This window comes from Neofelis nebulosa, chromosome 13, assembly GCF_028018385.1.
Source record: "Neofelis nebulosa isolate mNeoNeb1 chromosome 13, mNeoNeb1.pri, whole genome shotgun sequence".
Classification (NCBI taxonomy): Eukaryota; Metazoa; Chordata; class Mammalia; order Carnivora; family Felidae; genus Neofelis; species Neofelis nebulosa.
The window spans coordinates 76,641,682-76,657,287 of NC_080794.1; the positions used below are offsets into that span (position 1 = coordinate 76,641,682).

General features: G+C 36.2%; 1 protein-coding gene across 4 annotated transcripts in view; it reads left to right on the forward strand.

Annotated features, from left to right (window-relative positions):
- Window positions 1-15,606, forward strand: part of ATRNL1 (attractin like 1) — a 789,076-nt gene that overhangs the window by 29,291 nt on the left and 744,179 nt on the right. For 3 of the 4 annotated variants that reach the window (XM_058697871.1, XM_058697872.1, XM_058697873.1), the window contains exons 2-5: window positions 2,502-2,585; window positions 3,988-4,101; window positions 9,727-9,855; window positions 11,497-11,705. In XM_058697871.1, the coding sequence (XP_058553854.1) occupies window positions 2,502-2,585; window positions 3,988-4,101; window positions 9,727-9,855; window positions 11,497-11,705 (536 nt within the window). Of the gene's footprint in view, window positions 1-2,501; window positions 2,586-3,987; window positions 4,102-6,087; window positions 6,194-9,726; window positions 9,856-11,496; window positions 11,706-15,606 lie in introns of those variants that run through there. The other variant, XM_058697874.1, reaches the window with a different exon arrangement.

Sequence of the window (15,606 nt, forward strand, 5' to 3'; positions counted from 1 at the left end):
CAAAAGCACTCAACGTCCTGATACTGTCTTCTTGATAGACAAGTCTCTCCAGAGCAAAAACAGCTCTGAATGCTTGCCTCCTTTTAAAGAATTTGCAACTTTTGGGTCTTGGGTTGGTAGATGCTACCATTTTGCTACTTATAAGATGCTTTTAAGATTTTAAAATTATTCCTTAGCTTTTTAAAGCTGTTTACAATACAGGGTTTGTCTGAATTACCTTATCTGGTAGTGTTGAAAGTGAAAAATTAGGACAAGTTTTTTAACCTGTTCTTTAAATTGTGCCTCAGTTTTCTCATCTGTAGTATGGGATTACTAATTACAACCTCATAAGGTTTTTGAGATTTTTAAATGAGGTAGCACATTAGGCGCTTCCAGTAGATCCTGACACATGGAAACGTGTCAATAAATGGCTCAATTTATTATTACATTAATTTGAGAATATTGGAATTTGTTCTTGAAAACCTTTTCCAAGTATAAAATAGCCCCTTTATTACCTAAAGTAATTTGCAGGGATTATGAAAGACTTACAAATAACATTCTTTTTTTGACTGACATTTCTGTCAACCATGATTTAGGTAAATGAAGCTTTTTGTTTTTGTTTTTGTTTTTTCCCCTAGTGTATTTGAGACTTTATACTATAAGGAAAATTTAATTTATCTAAAACTAGATAATGACCCTGAGATCTATGTGCATATGTGTATATTATGTGTGATATATGTGTTTATATATGTGTTTTTTTTTTTTTTAATTTTTTTTCAACGTTTTTAATTTATTTTTGGGACAGAGGGAGACAGAGCATGAACGGGGGAGGGGCAGAGAGAGAGGGAGACACAGAATCGGAAACAGGCTCCAGGCTCCGAGCCGTCAGCCCAGAGCCCGACGCGGGGCTCGAACTCACGGACCACGAGATCGTGACCTGGCCGAAGTCGGACGCTTCACCGACTGCGCCACCCAGGCGCCCCTTTTTTTCATTTTTGAGACAGAGCACTAGTGGGGGAGGGGCAGAGAGAGAGGGAGACACAGAATCGGAAACAGGCTCCAGGCTCCGAGCCATCAGCCCAGAGCCTGACGCGGGGCTCGAAGTCACGGACCGCGAGATCGTGACCTGGCCGAAGTCGGACGCTTCACCGACTGCGCCACCCAGGCGCCCCATATATGTGTTAAAGACTGATAAGCCCTTGTGTGTATATGTATATGTTTGTATATATAAATATATAAAGGCTAAATGGGAAGATATCTTAATTATTTAAAATATGGTCTTTTGTGGATGAAACAATTGGATTGGGGCTAAGGAGGTACCAATGAAGCAGAACTGAGATCTTGTTTTAAATATTTTTAAATTCTGAAAACTGAAATTTTTCTTAAAAAAATTAAAACACATTTTTTAGACAGAGAGTATGAATTGGGGAAAGAGGCAGAGGCGGAGAAGGACAGAGGGAGAGAGAGTGAGAATCTTAGGCAGGCTCCATGCTTGGTGTGGAGCCCAACATGGGTCTCCATCCCACAACCCTGGGACCATGACTTGAGCTGAAATCAAGAGTTGGGACACTCAGCCCACTGAGCCACCCAGGCGCCCCGAAAACGGACATGTTTCTAATGGTCTTTTTCTTTTTTATGTTTTAAATAGAGGATAATTATAAATAGAAGATAGTTACATCAGCAGTCCTGGTACGTGGGAAACAAATTCAGTGACAGATGGTAGCTATTCTTATGGTGAACATAGCATAGTGTATAGACTTTTTAAATCACTGATTTGTACACCTGAAACTAGTATAATATTGTGTGTTTACTTAGATTAGAACAGATAAATAAATAAGTAACTTACTACTTGAGAATGAGTGAGAACTACAAAAACAAAAGCCAAAAGCAAATACAGCTAACAGTGGGACTCTGAAGCTGGTGTGTACAAAACACAATTGCTCTGGTTCATTGAACTGCATCTTTTAAAGTGTGTTTGACCTTCCAAGGTCTTTTGCCTCCACCTTATTTGTGTACAGATGCAATTTAACTTCATCTATGTTGCATCCAGATTAAACCCATCAGCACAATATTCAGTCTCGCAGTGTGTGTGTTTTTTAAAAAATATTTATTTTGGAGAGAGAGAATGTGAGTGGGGTGGGGCAGAGAGGGGGACAGAGGATCTGAAGCGGGCTCTGCGCTGACAGCAGAGAGCCTTATGTGGGGCTTGAACTCACAAACCGTGAGATCATGACCTGAGCTGAAGTTGGACATTTAAGTGACAAGCCACCCAGGCCTAGGTATGTTTTTACTGTGTAAAATAAAACCAAGCATGTCACGGTTTAAAGAAATACAAAATAAATTCTTTCAAGATGTAGAGAGATGTATGGCAATTTGGAAATTTTCCTAATTTGTAAATAATTTTTCCGTGTTAGAAAATGCTACATCCTGTTTCTTTGATTTGATGTCTTTTTAATTTTCTTATGCTACTATATGTCTTAAAGTTACTTTAAGGTACTTGTTTTCATGATTTTGTTTTCTAGGTTAACCGAACCTTCTGGATATTTAACAGATGGTCCAATTAACTATAAATATAAAACTAAATGTACATGGCTAATTGAAGGCTAGTAAGTATATAATTTGAATTAATTTATTTTATTCTTAAATGATAAAGAAGGTGATCATATAAACGTTAAAGCATTATCTTATAGTGTAATTTTGTAGTTTTATAGTTCATGCGATTGCTTATAGTTTATTCAGTCATTATTCATGATATTTTTAAATGAGATTTACAACTTTTAGATATCACATTTAATATAAATTATAGTACCCCTTTACTTGTGATAGTAGTTTGTTACATATATTTTATTTTTGAGTTATGTTAGTGTGGCAGTAAATTGAGTAGGCATTTTGGCTTGCTTTAAACATCTTACGGAGTTTGAAGATGCCATAGAAAGTATAAAAATATTCCATGCTGAATTATGCCATTGGTTCATACTAGTCAGCATTTTAGTTATAAAATAGTTATATATATATTTTAAATAGAAGATAAAAAAAGAACATTTTGCAGGAGAGAGTTAATTATCCTTTTATAGTGTTTTTCAGTAATTGGGCTTGAGATTGAATTGATCTATTTAAACATACTGTGAATAGATCATAAATGAATTGATAGTTATTTTTGAACCATTTTATGATTTGGAAAATGTTTTTTTTGGGGGGGAGGGTTACTTAGAAAGTTTTTAGAACTTAAAAGTTATTCTCTGTGCATCTGTGCTCTCATTTTGTTTGTGTTTTACTTGTTTGTTTTTTTGTTTCTTAAGTAAGCCCGGTGTTGGGCTTGAACTCATTACCCCAAACTCAAGGGTCACATGCTCTACTAACTGAGCCAGACAGACACCCCCCCCCCCCCGCCCTTCTCTTTTCATTTTGTTCATTTGTTAATAGTATATCAAGACCTTTTGATTAAAATTTCAAGACTATATTGGTTGGGGCCTTTAGTTAATAAGGACTGTGTAGAAATGAGTCGCTACTTTTTGAGTGTTGAATTTTAGAAATCAACTTTATTTAACTAATTTGCATACAATAAAATGTATATTAAGTGTACAGTTCAATAAAGTTTTAATAATGTAATCTATGTAATGTCCACTTTAATCAAGACATAGAACATTTGCTGCTGACTAAATTTTCAGAAAATGGTGATTTATATATACAGCCTATTAATAGATTTTGAAGTTGTATGTCATTTTTGCTATTTATTTATTTATAATCTCTACACCCCACATGGGGCTTGAACTCATGACCCTGAGATCAAGAGTCACATGCTCTTTTGACTGAGCCAGCCAGGTGGCCCTCATTTTTACAGTTTAGATATGACTCTTTATCAGTCTTTTTTGACACTGGTGACTTAAGAATGCATAGAAAGTTTTCTGTAAATAGGTTTTCTTATACAGTATTCTGTTAAAAATTTTTTCGGACTGTGCTTTGAATATTGCATATTAATTTAAACATATTTTAATAATTTTTTTTCAGTCCAAATGCAGTGTTAAGATTAAGATTCAATCATTTTGCAACAGAATGTAGCTGGGATCATATGTATGTTTACGATGGAGATTCAATATATGCACCTTTGATAGCTGTTCTTAGGTGAGTAAGTCTGTTTAATTGATGAGCCTATAATTGTAGAAAAGTAACTAAAATTTTTGAATTTTAAATATACCGCTCTGTGCTTTAAGAAGTCCAGCAGAGATATTGATTGCTAAATTTCAAAGGTGATTATAATACAATGTTGCATACTGTGTCAACGTATATAACAGTATAAATGTTGATTTAGGAAAGATCAATAAGTACTCTCAGAAATTCTTGTTAAGTATCCTTTATTCTCCTACATATAGTTTATTCTTTTAAAGCAATTTGAATATGTTTTCAGAACTACCTGTTGTAGAGATTAATGTGAGTTCTAGTTAACAAAGAAATAATAGACAAATGTATATATTTTTTATAGTTGTCTATTATAGTGAAATGAGAAATTTTCAATTCTGTACAGAAGGTCAAATTATACTTTATGGAATGTTTTAATAAAGAGTGTGTTTCTTTCATTTCTCAAAATTTGGGAATTAAAAAAAATTTTTTTTTAATGTTTATTTTTGAGACAGAGAGAGACAGAGCATGAGCAGGAAAGGGGCAGAGAGAGAGAGGGAGACACAGAATGTGAAGCAGGCTCCAGGCTCTGAGCTGTCAGCACAGAGCCCGATGCGGGGCTCAAACTCACGGACTGTGAGATCATGACCTGAGCCGAAGTCAGACGCTTAACTGACTGAGCCACCCAGGAGCCCCGAAATTTGGGAATTTTGATTGTTCCAAAATATTTATTGTTAGGTAGTTAGACTTAATTTTAAAGTTACAGCATTTTCAATATCAATTTAAAAGTCTTTTCTATGTATGTATGTACGAATTATTCTAAAATGTTTTATGAATACGAGAAAATATATTAGGCACAGGAAAAATTAGGATCATGTAATGTTGCTTTTGTGTGTAATTTAACTAACATGATTGTTGACCACAATTGCTGATTACGTTATTCCTTGTATTGGTTATTTCCATAGTATTGCTTACATGATCTGTCATTTGAAAAATTTTAAATAAATTATACAAGCTTATTGTTCCCTTCAAATTTTTAAAAATTTTATTTTTACTATTTATGTTGCAAATATTCTGTTTACTAGGAATGTGAACTATTATTTTTTGCATAGACATGTAAGGACTTGTATTTCTGAATGAATATTTCACAGTGACGCTTTAGGGTCTTAGATACAGTCTGTAATACTGCTTTTGCTCTAAACGCTTTCAGAATTTAATTTTTCAGTTGTTTGAAAGTTATTTAAAGGGTTGCCGTAAGTAGCCCTTTCGTCCAAGGACAATACATAGAAAATGGAGTTCAGAGAAAGAGATACCATATGTTTTCACTCATATGTGGATCTTGAGAAACTTAACAGAGGACCATGGGGGAAGGGAAAGGGGAAAAAAACGTTACAAACAGAGAAGGAGAGAGGCAAACCATAAGAAACTCTTAAATACCGAGAACAAACCGAGGGTTGATGGGGGCTGGGGGAGAGGGGAAAGTGGGTATTGAGGAGGGCACTTGTTGGGATGAGCACTGCGTGTTGAATGGAAGCCAATTTGACCATAAATTATATTTAAAAAAAACAAAACAAAACAAAACAACCATTCATTTGATACACAGTTTCTCCAATAAAGAGAAAGAGATACATAAAAAAAGAAAATGGAGTAGTCATGTGAGTAATTCTATTGTAGGATAATTTATTGTAACAATTAGATAAGATTCTGGGTTAATACATTAATTTTTATCAATTTAGGTTTTAGTCAGCTATCATTATTTTTATGTCATTGTAGACTGACCATCATTTAGATGTGTGCCTTTCTGTTTGTTTTCCTAGTAGTTATAATGACTTTGCATTAATTGACAGTGATCCATTAACACTCTTACCAATGTTTTTTTGATACTAAAGGAAACTTTTGTAAGCTAATTAGCAGGTTAGGATTTACTCTATGACTTTGAAGATGGAGCCATTGACTTTTCATTGGCAAGTGTTCCTATTGGCTATCTTGAAGGAGATTGAAAGATGTTGCAAGATGTTTATTGAGTATCCACTTGATGCTAATCAATGTACTAGGCAGTTTAAATGTCATCAAATTCTCACAAGGATCTGTGGAAGAGGTACTAATATCCCCATTTTATAGTTGAGAAAATTGAGACTCAGAGAAGTTGTTTTACTTCTAATAGATGGTGGAGCCAGGATTAGAACATGACCGTCTCCTGACCTAAAAGCCTGTAACACAGAGTCTAAGTGTTTGAATTATTCTAATTTTATAAGTATATATTATTCAATAAACATTTGATAACTTAATTCCAGAGACTATCATAAGCCTGGAGGATATAGTAAGGATTAAGATTAGGCTATTGCAGTGACTTCACATACCAGGTCCCTGGAGTTGGGCCAGACTTCATAGATTGAGTGCATAGCCCTTCAGAGAACTGTCCTTAGTTGAGATACCAGCTGCAGGTTCAGAGGTCCCCAGGTCATGCGCACTTCTGACCAGCTGGCTACAGATTTAAGGGTGTCCATCCCTTCTTCAGTTTCAATAATTCCGTAGAATGACTCACAGAACTCAGGAAAACACTGTATCTATTATAGTTTTATGATAAAGGATAAAAATCAGGACCAGCCAAATGAAGAGATGTATAGAATGAGGTCTGAGAGGATCATGAACACAACTTTGTCTTTGGGATATGTTACCTTCCCATCACTATCCAGGAAGATCACCTGAGCTACAGGTATCCAGAGTTTTTGTTGGGGTTTCATTATGCAGGCATGATTGATTGAATCATTGGCCACAGGGTCGAACTGTGTCTCTAGTCCCCCTCCTCTCTCTGGAAGTTTGATTGATTTATTGTGGCTCAAGGCCCCAACACTTTAATTGCATGGTTAGTCTTTATGGTGTGGCCAGCTCCCATCCTGAGTCACTCATTAGCATAAATGAGCAGAGTTCCCCATGCATACAGAACTGCTCCTATCACTTGGGAAATTCCAAGGATTTGGAGGCTACATCAGTACACAGCAGTTAGGCACTGGTGTGGCATGCACACAGATTTTTTTTTTTTTTTTTTTTTTTTTTTTTTTTACCGACACAAAGAGCATTATAATCAGGTTATGAAAAGAGTGCTGTATGATTTTAGAAGAAGTAACTAATTCTTCATGGTGAATTTCATCATGAGTACAAGAATGGTAGGCAAAGTATGGGGGTATGATAGGACGTTCTTGGTAGAGAAAAACATGTACAAAGGCATAGACTTATTAAAGAGCATTGTATTTTGGGCTAATATAAGTAGTTACGAGTAATTTGATCATAGGAAATGAGAAGGGATTGGTAGGAGCCAGATTACCCAATGAACAGTAATTGGTACATCTACTGAATGCTTATCATGTGCCAGGCAGTATGCAAGAGTTCTTTGTATATATTTACTCATTTAATCCTCATAATAACCCTTTAGTTAGGGATTATTATTGCCATGGAGTTTATAAGTTCTCCATTTATAAATGCGGAATTGAGGCACAAAGAGATTCACTGAGTGCCTCAAAGTTGCCTGGCTAGTAAGTAATATAGTCAGAATATAAACTCAGGTTTTATAATCCCTTAATCACTGTAGTGCTTTTTTGTATACCACACTAAGGAAACTGCACTTTATTCTATAAGCAAGACTTTTTAGAATGTGGAGAGTGGATTGTAATAGAGAAGTGTTATTTTTTATTGTGCACTGGATGTCATGTTTGTAAAATCATATGTAGTAATAATTTGGGGCCTAGAAAGATAATATATTCCTGTAGAGTGTACATGGGAGCACTGGCAGGCCCTGGAGGGCCTATCTTTTACTAGTTCACTTTTACTCATAGTCTTTGGGGCCCCAGGTCAGAGCGAGGACCCTGGGTTCCACTTTTTGTTTTCTTATTTGTCTAAAGCAACCCAGTTTTTTAGCCATTCAAACCTCATCTCTGACTTTGAAATCAGCAAATGCCCTTAAGGAGAAATGGCCCCGATAACTGGGCTCACCATCTTCTTCGTTCTCCAGTACCTTCAAACATATTTTTGTTTGTATGTTGTCATTTTTCGAGATGACTTCAGTGAGAGGGTTAGTTGGTCCAAATTGCCTGATGTGTCATGCACGATGTGGAAACCCTCTTTTTTACAGTTTATTTTTAAAAATAAAGACTTTATATAAAGTACTTTTGTTCTTTAAATAATTCTTTTTTTTAAAAAAAAGGACTTATAAATAAGTAACCAAGTAAACAATTCTGTTCCTTGTTTCAGAGAGATTAATTATATCTGTTAATATTATTTCTAGTAATGTACTCACTTTGATGTAATCTCACTACATTGAAAAATATATGTAAGACTGGTATTATAGAATTTGAAATCTTTTGACAGTCTTTTTTTTTATTAAAAAAATTTTTTTTAACGTTTATTTATTTTTGAGACAGAGAGAGACAGAGCATGAACGGGGGAAGGTCACAGAGAGAGGGAGACACAGAATCTGAAACAGGCACCAGGCTCTGAGCTGTCAGCACAGAGCCCGACGCGGGGCTTGAACTCACAGACCGTGAGATCATGACCTGAGCCGGAGTCGGCCGCTTAACCGACTGAGCCACCCAGGCGCCCCTTGACAGTCTTTTAAAAAGGTTTTGTTTCTTCATAAACATTAGCTAGTAGATGCAGTAATAATTAGAAAAGCATTAAGATTTGATTACTTTTTGTTTGCTTGGAGAGTATATAAAATAAATTATTTGACTATTCTATATTACTTTGTTCTGTCAAATATGATTTGAATGAGTAGTTCAGGTCCTGGGTGATGTATACACATAAATTTAACAGTGCCTAAGAGAATGGGCTTTTTCGAGTAGTGTCACTTGTTGTTAGTAGCTTCTTTTCTCATATTGCATGTTTTCACAGATTTAAGAGGGTAGCATGGTGTAAGTAAATGAAGATATGTAATTTTTCCTCTTCAACGAGGAGATTTAAAAAGGGAAAAGTACCAATTACTACCTGGTTACTAACTCAGAACTCTTACACGTTTATGTCTGCTGCACCACCCCCCTCCCCTGCCCCCACTGTTTTCTTTTGTGTGCATATGAGCTTAAGTGTCTTTTGGAATATTAATATAATTTGATAAGTATGCAAATTTTGAAAAAATATAAATAGTGTATATTTTTAGATGACCTAAAATACCTAGATTAGTATACTGGAAGTATACAAGTTTAATGAGAATGTCATTGTAATCACTTAGCTAGTGTGGAGTGTTCCTTCTGGCTTCATCAGAATTTGCAACCAGAGGGGAAAAAGCAGAGGCGAATTAAGTGAAGGTTTATACATGAGTTAAGAGACCACCCTCTAGTACTGTAACAGTTGGATGGACAGCAGGATAAAAGGGAGAAATGGGCCATTGCCGTCCAAATGGTGTGAAGGAAGAAAAGGAGTATGATGGTATGAAAGCAATGTTCATTCACTGGCAGCGGTAGGAGGGCTAAATGGGTGAAAAATGGATAGCACCTTGTTTTCGACTTAACCCTTCTTCTCATTGCTTATCCTGTTACAGATATTTAGTGGTGATAACAAGAATATTTTTGAGTAAGTTTTATGTGGTTAGTAGCCCTATGTATATTAATATATACAGCGTTCAATTTTGCTCTCTTACAGTGGTTTGATAGTCCCTGAAATCAGGGGAAATGAAACTGTGCCTGAAGTCGTTACAACATCTGGCTATGCACTGTTACATTTTTTTAGTGATGCTGCATATAATCTAACTGGTTTCAACATTTTTTATTCGTAAGTATTTTTTAAAAAATTTCATATCATAATGGTTGTTATAATTCAACTTCCAAGAATTTATTGTGTTTATATGAATTTATTATGTCTTCTATAAGAGGAGCAGGCTAGTATGTTAAATTTCAGAATTGCGAGATCTCTTCTAAGTGACATAAAATCTTAATATGCCTCAAAGTACTGTCTAAGCTCATATTAGGATAATTTCTGAGTCTCAGGACATTACAGTGGTAAGTTTGGTTGACAGTTATTTATGAAATTTAAAATTGTTGGTAAATGATTAAGTAAACAACTACAAACAAGTGTAACTTTACTTGTAGCAGTAGGTGTGTGGGATTGGAGGGAGTCTTCATCCATGTCTGTGCTTGAAGGAATTTTACTGCTAATTCGAAGATGGGTTTGTAAACTAAGTTTGTGTAGCCCTTTTGCTTTCCAGGGCTGTACTGGATGCTTTATGTACATTATATTTTTTGATTCTCTTTACAACAATTCCGCGAAATGGGTATTTTCCCCATTTTATGTGTGAGGAAATTGAGGCTTAAGATAAGGTAAGTGGATAATACCACTGTCTCGTCATTTAAATAGAAAAGTAATTTGTATTAAGAATCTATTATGTGGCTGACACTTGATAAGTTTTTACATCTGGAAGTCCCAGGGGTGAAGTGAAGGAGCCAGAGATGCTTCCAGATTCTTTCACAGGAATGGCCATAGGGGAACTTCATAGACTTTTTAACCCCTTTTCTTCAGGAATGTAGAATATAGCCAGAGAATTTTCCACCATGAATAAGATACTCTAAATGTCTTCAGAATGTTAAAATTTAAAATCAGCAAGTTGTTGCAGGATTCATTTGTCTCAAGTATGTATGCAAGGAAGAATAAATTTAGAGTAGGATATAATCGGTTAAACAGCTTGAAAATAAAATTTTATTAACATCCTTTTTTTTATGACAGTGTATAGGTGATAGCATGCTATTTAAATATTATTATATAACCAGGTTATATCTTGGCTTTTCATGTAGTTTCAGGTATTCCTGAATTTATTTTTTTCTGTAAAATTGTATATTCAAAACATTTCAGTACTTTATGAAACATTGTGCTTGGAACTGCATAGATTCTGCAAATGTTGAGTATGTAGTCCTTGGAAGTTTGGAGTCTTAGTAGCAAAGTAAACTCATTGAGTTAATTAATGTAAATTGCAAATAAATATTTAAATTTTTAAAAAATGTTTATTATTTACTTTTTGAGAGAGAGAGAGAGTGAGAGTGAGTGCATGCTAGCAGGGAGGGGCAGAGACAGGGGGAGGCACAGAATCCGAAGCAGGCTTCAGGTTCCGAGAGCTGTCAGCACAGAGGCTGATGGAGGGCTTGAACTCATGAACTGTGAGATCATGACCTGAGCTGGTCGGATGCTTAACCGACTGAGCCACTCAGGCGCCCCAATTGCAAAGAAGTATGAACTGAATTGCATTAAGGACAAAAGGGTACAGAGTAAAGAACTGAAGTCACATGGTGAAATTGTGTTCAATAGAGCATTAAAGAGAGTAATAGAGCATAATTGCGTTAAATAGAAAAAGTTTACAAAATATCAACCAAAATTATATTTAAATTACCTTGAATTTGAATATATATGAATTATATTTTACAGAATCAATTCTTGTCCTAACAATTGCTCTGGTCACGGGAAGTGTACCACTAGTGTCTCTGTTCCGAGTCAAGTGTACTGTGAATGCGACAAATACTGGAAGGGTGAAGCCTGTGACATTCCTTACTGTAAAGCCAACTGCGGCAGTCCGGATCATGGTTACTGTGACCTAACAGGAGAAAAGCTGTGTGTCTGCAATGATAGCTGGCAAGGTAAGCATGTGTGGCGTGATGGCTTTGGAAACATCGACTCACGTATCTAATAAGGTGAAAAGAAATTTTACATTTGTTTGTTTTGCTGTAGTTGGCACACCCAGATCTCGCGTATTTATTTTTAGAATTCTCAAATGAGCGATCAACTTCTTAGTGAGTTTGTTTCTTCACAAGTAGCATTGGTAAAGATTTTGTCTACACCCTGTTTTGAGAATCAAATGAAGTTATACGTGGCGAGCTTTTTAAATTGTGGGTGTGTGATCAATACCATCTTCCGTAATTTTTTGTTGAATCCGGAAAGATTTGGTGACCTGACTGCATATAATGTGTGGGCATTCAAATTTGACTTCTGATGGGTAAACACAGTGTACTGCAAACATGTGCATCTTGCCTGGTCGTGCAGCTTAACTTATTTCTTAGGAAAGACTGACCTCTTGTGGCTGTTTTTCTAAAAGAACGATATTTTTAAAGTGTTTAAAAGAAGATGAAGGGTTTCAACTGCTTATTGTAAAAGTAAGATTCCTGGGGAAGAATTTCTAAATAGTTTTTATAAATAGCTATGATTAAATACTAATTTTAGACTCCATTGAAGTGTTTTAGCTTACTTAAATATTGGGGTATAAAATCATAAATTTTGTCATTGTGAAATTAAAAGAAGAGATACGTCCAGTTATCCATACATTGACCTGTCCAGAGCTTACTTTGTACTAATTGTATTTACTTTGTTCCAGCATATTAATCCTGTTGATTGAGAGAACTTTGACTCAAATAAGTAATCCAGTCACGGGATCATGTGTTGTTACAGCATGGTGTAGCAGCAGTTCCTGTCAGATCTAAGTGAAAAGCCGAAGAGAACGTGCTCCTTATGTAGTTGTATTCATCAGTATTTAGATGAATTTTTTAAAAAATGTTACTGAGTATTCGGAGTCCTCATTTAGAGGAATTCTTATTAAATCATGCCCATCTTAAACCTATGTTATCTCATTAAAAAAATTACTCTGGCACAAAATACCAGTGATTTCTTATTGAATTGAATTTGATTATTGTGACAGATATAGATTTCTCTCTGTCCTGTAATCATGGAGCATGTACTTTATTAAATGGCTCTTTTAATAATCTGTGATCTTTCTTGTCCTAAAAATTGTCTTGGTACACCATTTTTTAAAAATTTTAATCTTGAAAGTAAAATAATGTCCATTTCTGTGGAGAGAATGGTACATCACGAATATATTTAAATTAAGGCCTGAGAAATCTAGAATAAGAATAGCTTAGACACATAGGATTTGTCACAGTGACCTTCAACTGCTGTCAGTCTCCATCTCATTTCAACAGTTTTGAAAGCAAAAGAGGAATGCATTTGTGCACTATTCTCTGTGAACATCTCTGTCCTTTTTTTATTCTTTACTTTTTTTTATCAGTCCTTTAAAATACTTTGTTTTCTGGGAGTATGTAATATCTGGTTCAAATGTTATCTTTTACTTTTCTGGCTTTTGTTGGCATTTCACATATTATTATTCTTGTCAGTAGTGCCTCAAGTCAAAAAACATCCCTGCCTCTTAACATATGTCTGTGAGCAAATGAAATGGGGTAGCACATACTGGGCATTTTCACTTTTAAAGCAAAGTTATAATATGAATAGTGTATGTGTGTATATACACATACACACATATGTTTTTATATGTGCCTTTTTTATAATTATAAAATGTTGTGCAGAAATCAGATACATTTTTATACCACTATCCTTAATAGTTAATGAATCAATCTCTGAACTGATGTGAATCTTTTGAGGGTAGAGTGCTTAGTGAAAGTGATACTGTGCTTTTTTTCTTTTGTTTCTAAATTTTTTAAATGTTTATTTTTGAGACAGAGACAGAACATGAGTGGGGGAGCAAAGAGAGTAGGAGACACAGAATCCAAAGCAGGCCCCAGGCTACAGCCTGTCAGCACAGAGCCCGACGCAGGGCTCGAACTCACAAACTATGAGATCATGACCTGAGCCGAAGTCGGACGCCCAACCAACTGAGCCACCCAACCGCCCCGATATTGGCCTTTTTTCAAGACAGATGATGTGCAGATTGGTTGCTTTGAGTTTCAGACCTGATCCTTGATTCTGTATTTAAGGAAGCATAGCTGAAAGTATCTGCGATTAATACCAGAAACTGTTTGGGGAAAAGTATTGTTTCTATTTCAGATATATAGAAAGGGGAGGAATCGTTGAGGGGAAAATGAGAGAGAGAGAGAGAGAGATTTGTTTCTAGGACATCTGGGTAATTATCAAAGAATGTGAAATTTAAAAATGAGAGCTGAGGAGGCAATCCGTGAGATTCAAACTCTGGCAGTTTTTTTGTAATTTGTAGTTGGAATTCTTTGGGTTAAAAATAACAGATTATCGCTACCCCCATTTTATCCTTTTATGTTGGTTAATTTTACTATTCGGTTCTGTGCTAGTATACAAAAAAAAAATGTTGGTTTAGAAACATTTTATAAAGAGGAAAAATGCAGAGGGAAAGCCCAGCGTATGTCAAGTCTTTGATTCCCTTCCTAACATTTCTTTAGTGCTTATCCCACTTGGTCTTCATGGCTCCTTATTTTCTAACTTAGTTTTTTATGTGCACCTCCTAAGACTTTTCTGCTGAGCTGTCACCATACTTTTCCTTCCCTTAACTTTCTCTTCTTTCTTTCTTAATCATCTACTATAATCTTTTTACTTTTTGAGGAATTTTTCCAAATAGAGTCTGTTTTTTTTTTTAATTTTTTAACGTATTTATTTATTATTGAGAGACAGAGTGACACAGAGTGTGAGCAGGGGAGGGGTAGAGAGAGGGGGAGACACAGAATCTGAAGCAGGCTCCAGGCTCTGAGCTGTCAGCGCAGAGCCCGACACAGGGCTCGAACTCATGAACTGTGAGATCAGGACCTGAGCTGAAGTTGGTCGCCTAACCAACTGAGCCACCCAGGTGCCCCTACACAGAGTCTGTTTTAACAGTAGATGGTGCTGTCAGTGTCAACTGTCCGCCACCCACCCCCCTCCCCCGCCCCCCGCCTGCCCCCTTTCCTGTAGAAGGCACTTCTAAAAACCAAAAGCTCAAATAATGAAGAATATAGAAAATGCTAGGTAGCATGTTGAAGAGCACACAAGTTTGTGGTGTATTGCATAATTTTGTCATAATATATGGTTGTCAAAGGTGATATGTACATATTAGATAGATTACTTAAGGGGTAGGGGCCTCGAGGGCTCACCTGCTTTTGTGACGATTTTCACTTAATAAAATGTATGTTTAAGTCTTACTAAGTCACAGTAGAGGAAAAGGCAACTTTAAAAAGCAGTTTTCTTTTAATTTTTTTTTTTCAACGTTTTTTATTTATTTTTGGGACAGAGAGAGACAGAGCATGAACGGGGGAGGGGCAGAGAGAGAGGGAGACACAGAATCGGAAGCAGGCTCCAGGCTCCGAGCCATCAGCCCAGAGCCCGACGTGGGGTTAGAACTCACGGACCGCGAGATTGCGACCTGGCTGAAGTCGGACGCTTAACCGACTGCGCCACCCAGGCGCCCCGGCAGTTTTCTTTTAAGATGGTTTCCAAACATTGGGACAGATGAGGAATTTTTAAAAGACCTCAAAATCACGATACAACAAATTGAGTGTATGTTCATATGTAGAGAATGCAGTAGAATGTTAATTTTCAAGCCAGTCTCCAGGGTGTGGTGTTCCTGAGCCCCCCCCCCCCCCACTCCCCCCAGTCCATCAACTCCCTCATTAGAGTGGCTCCAGGTTTCTCTCTTTTCCATAAATTAAACAAAATCTGGATCACTGGAAGTCTTTGATTATAAGCAGAAACAGTTCTGGCTTACTCCAGCAGAAAAGGCAGTTACTGGAAAGTTATGGCAGAGACCATGTCTCC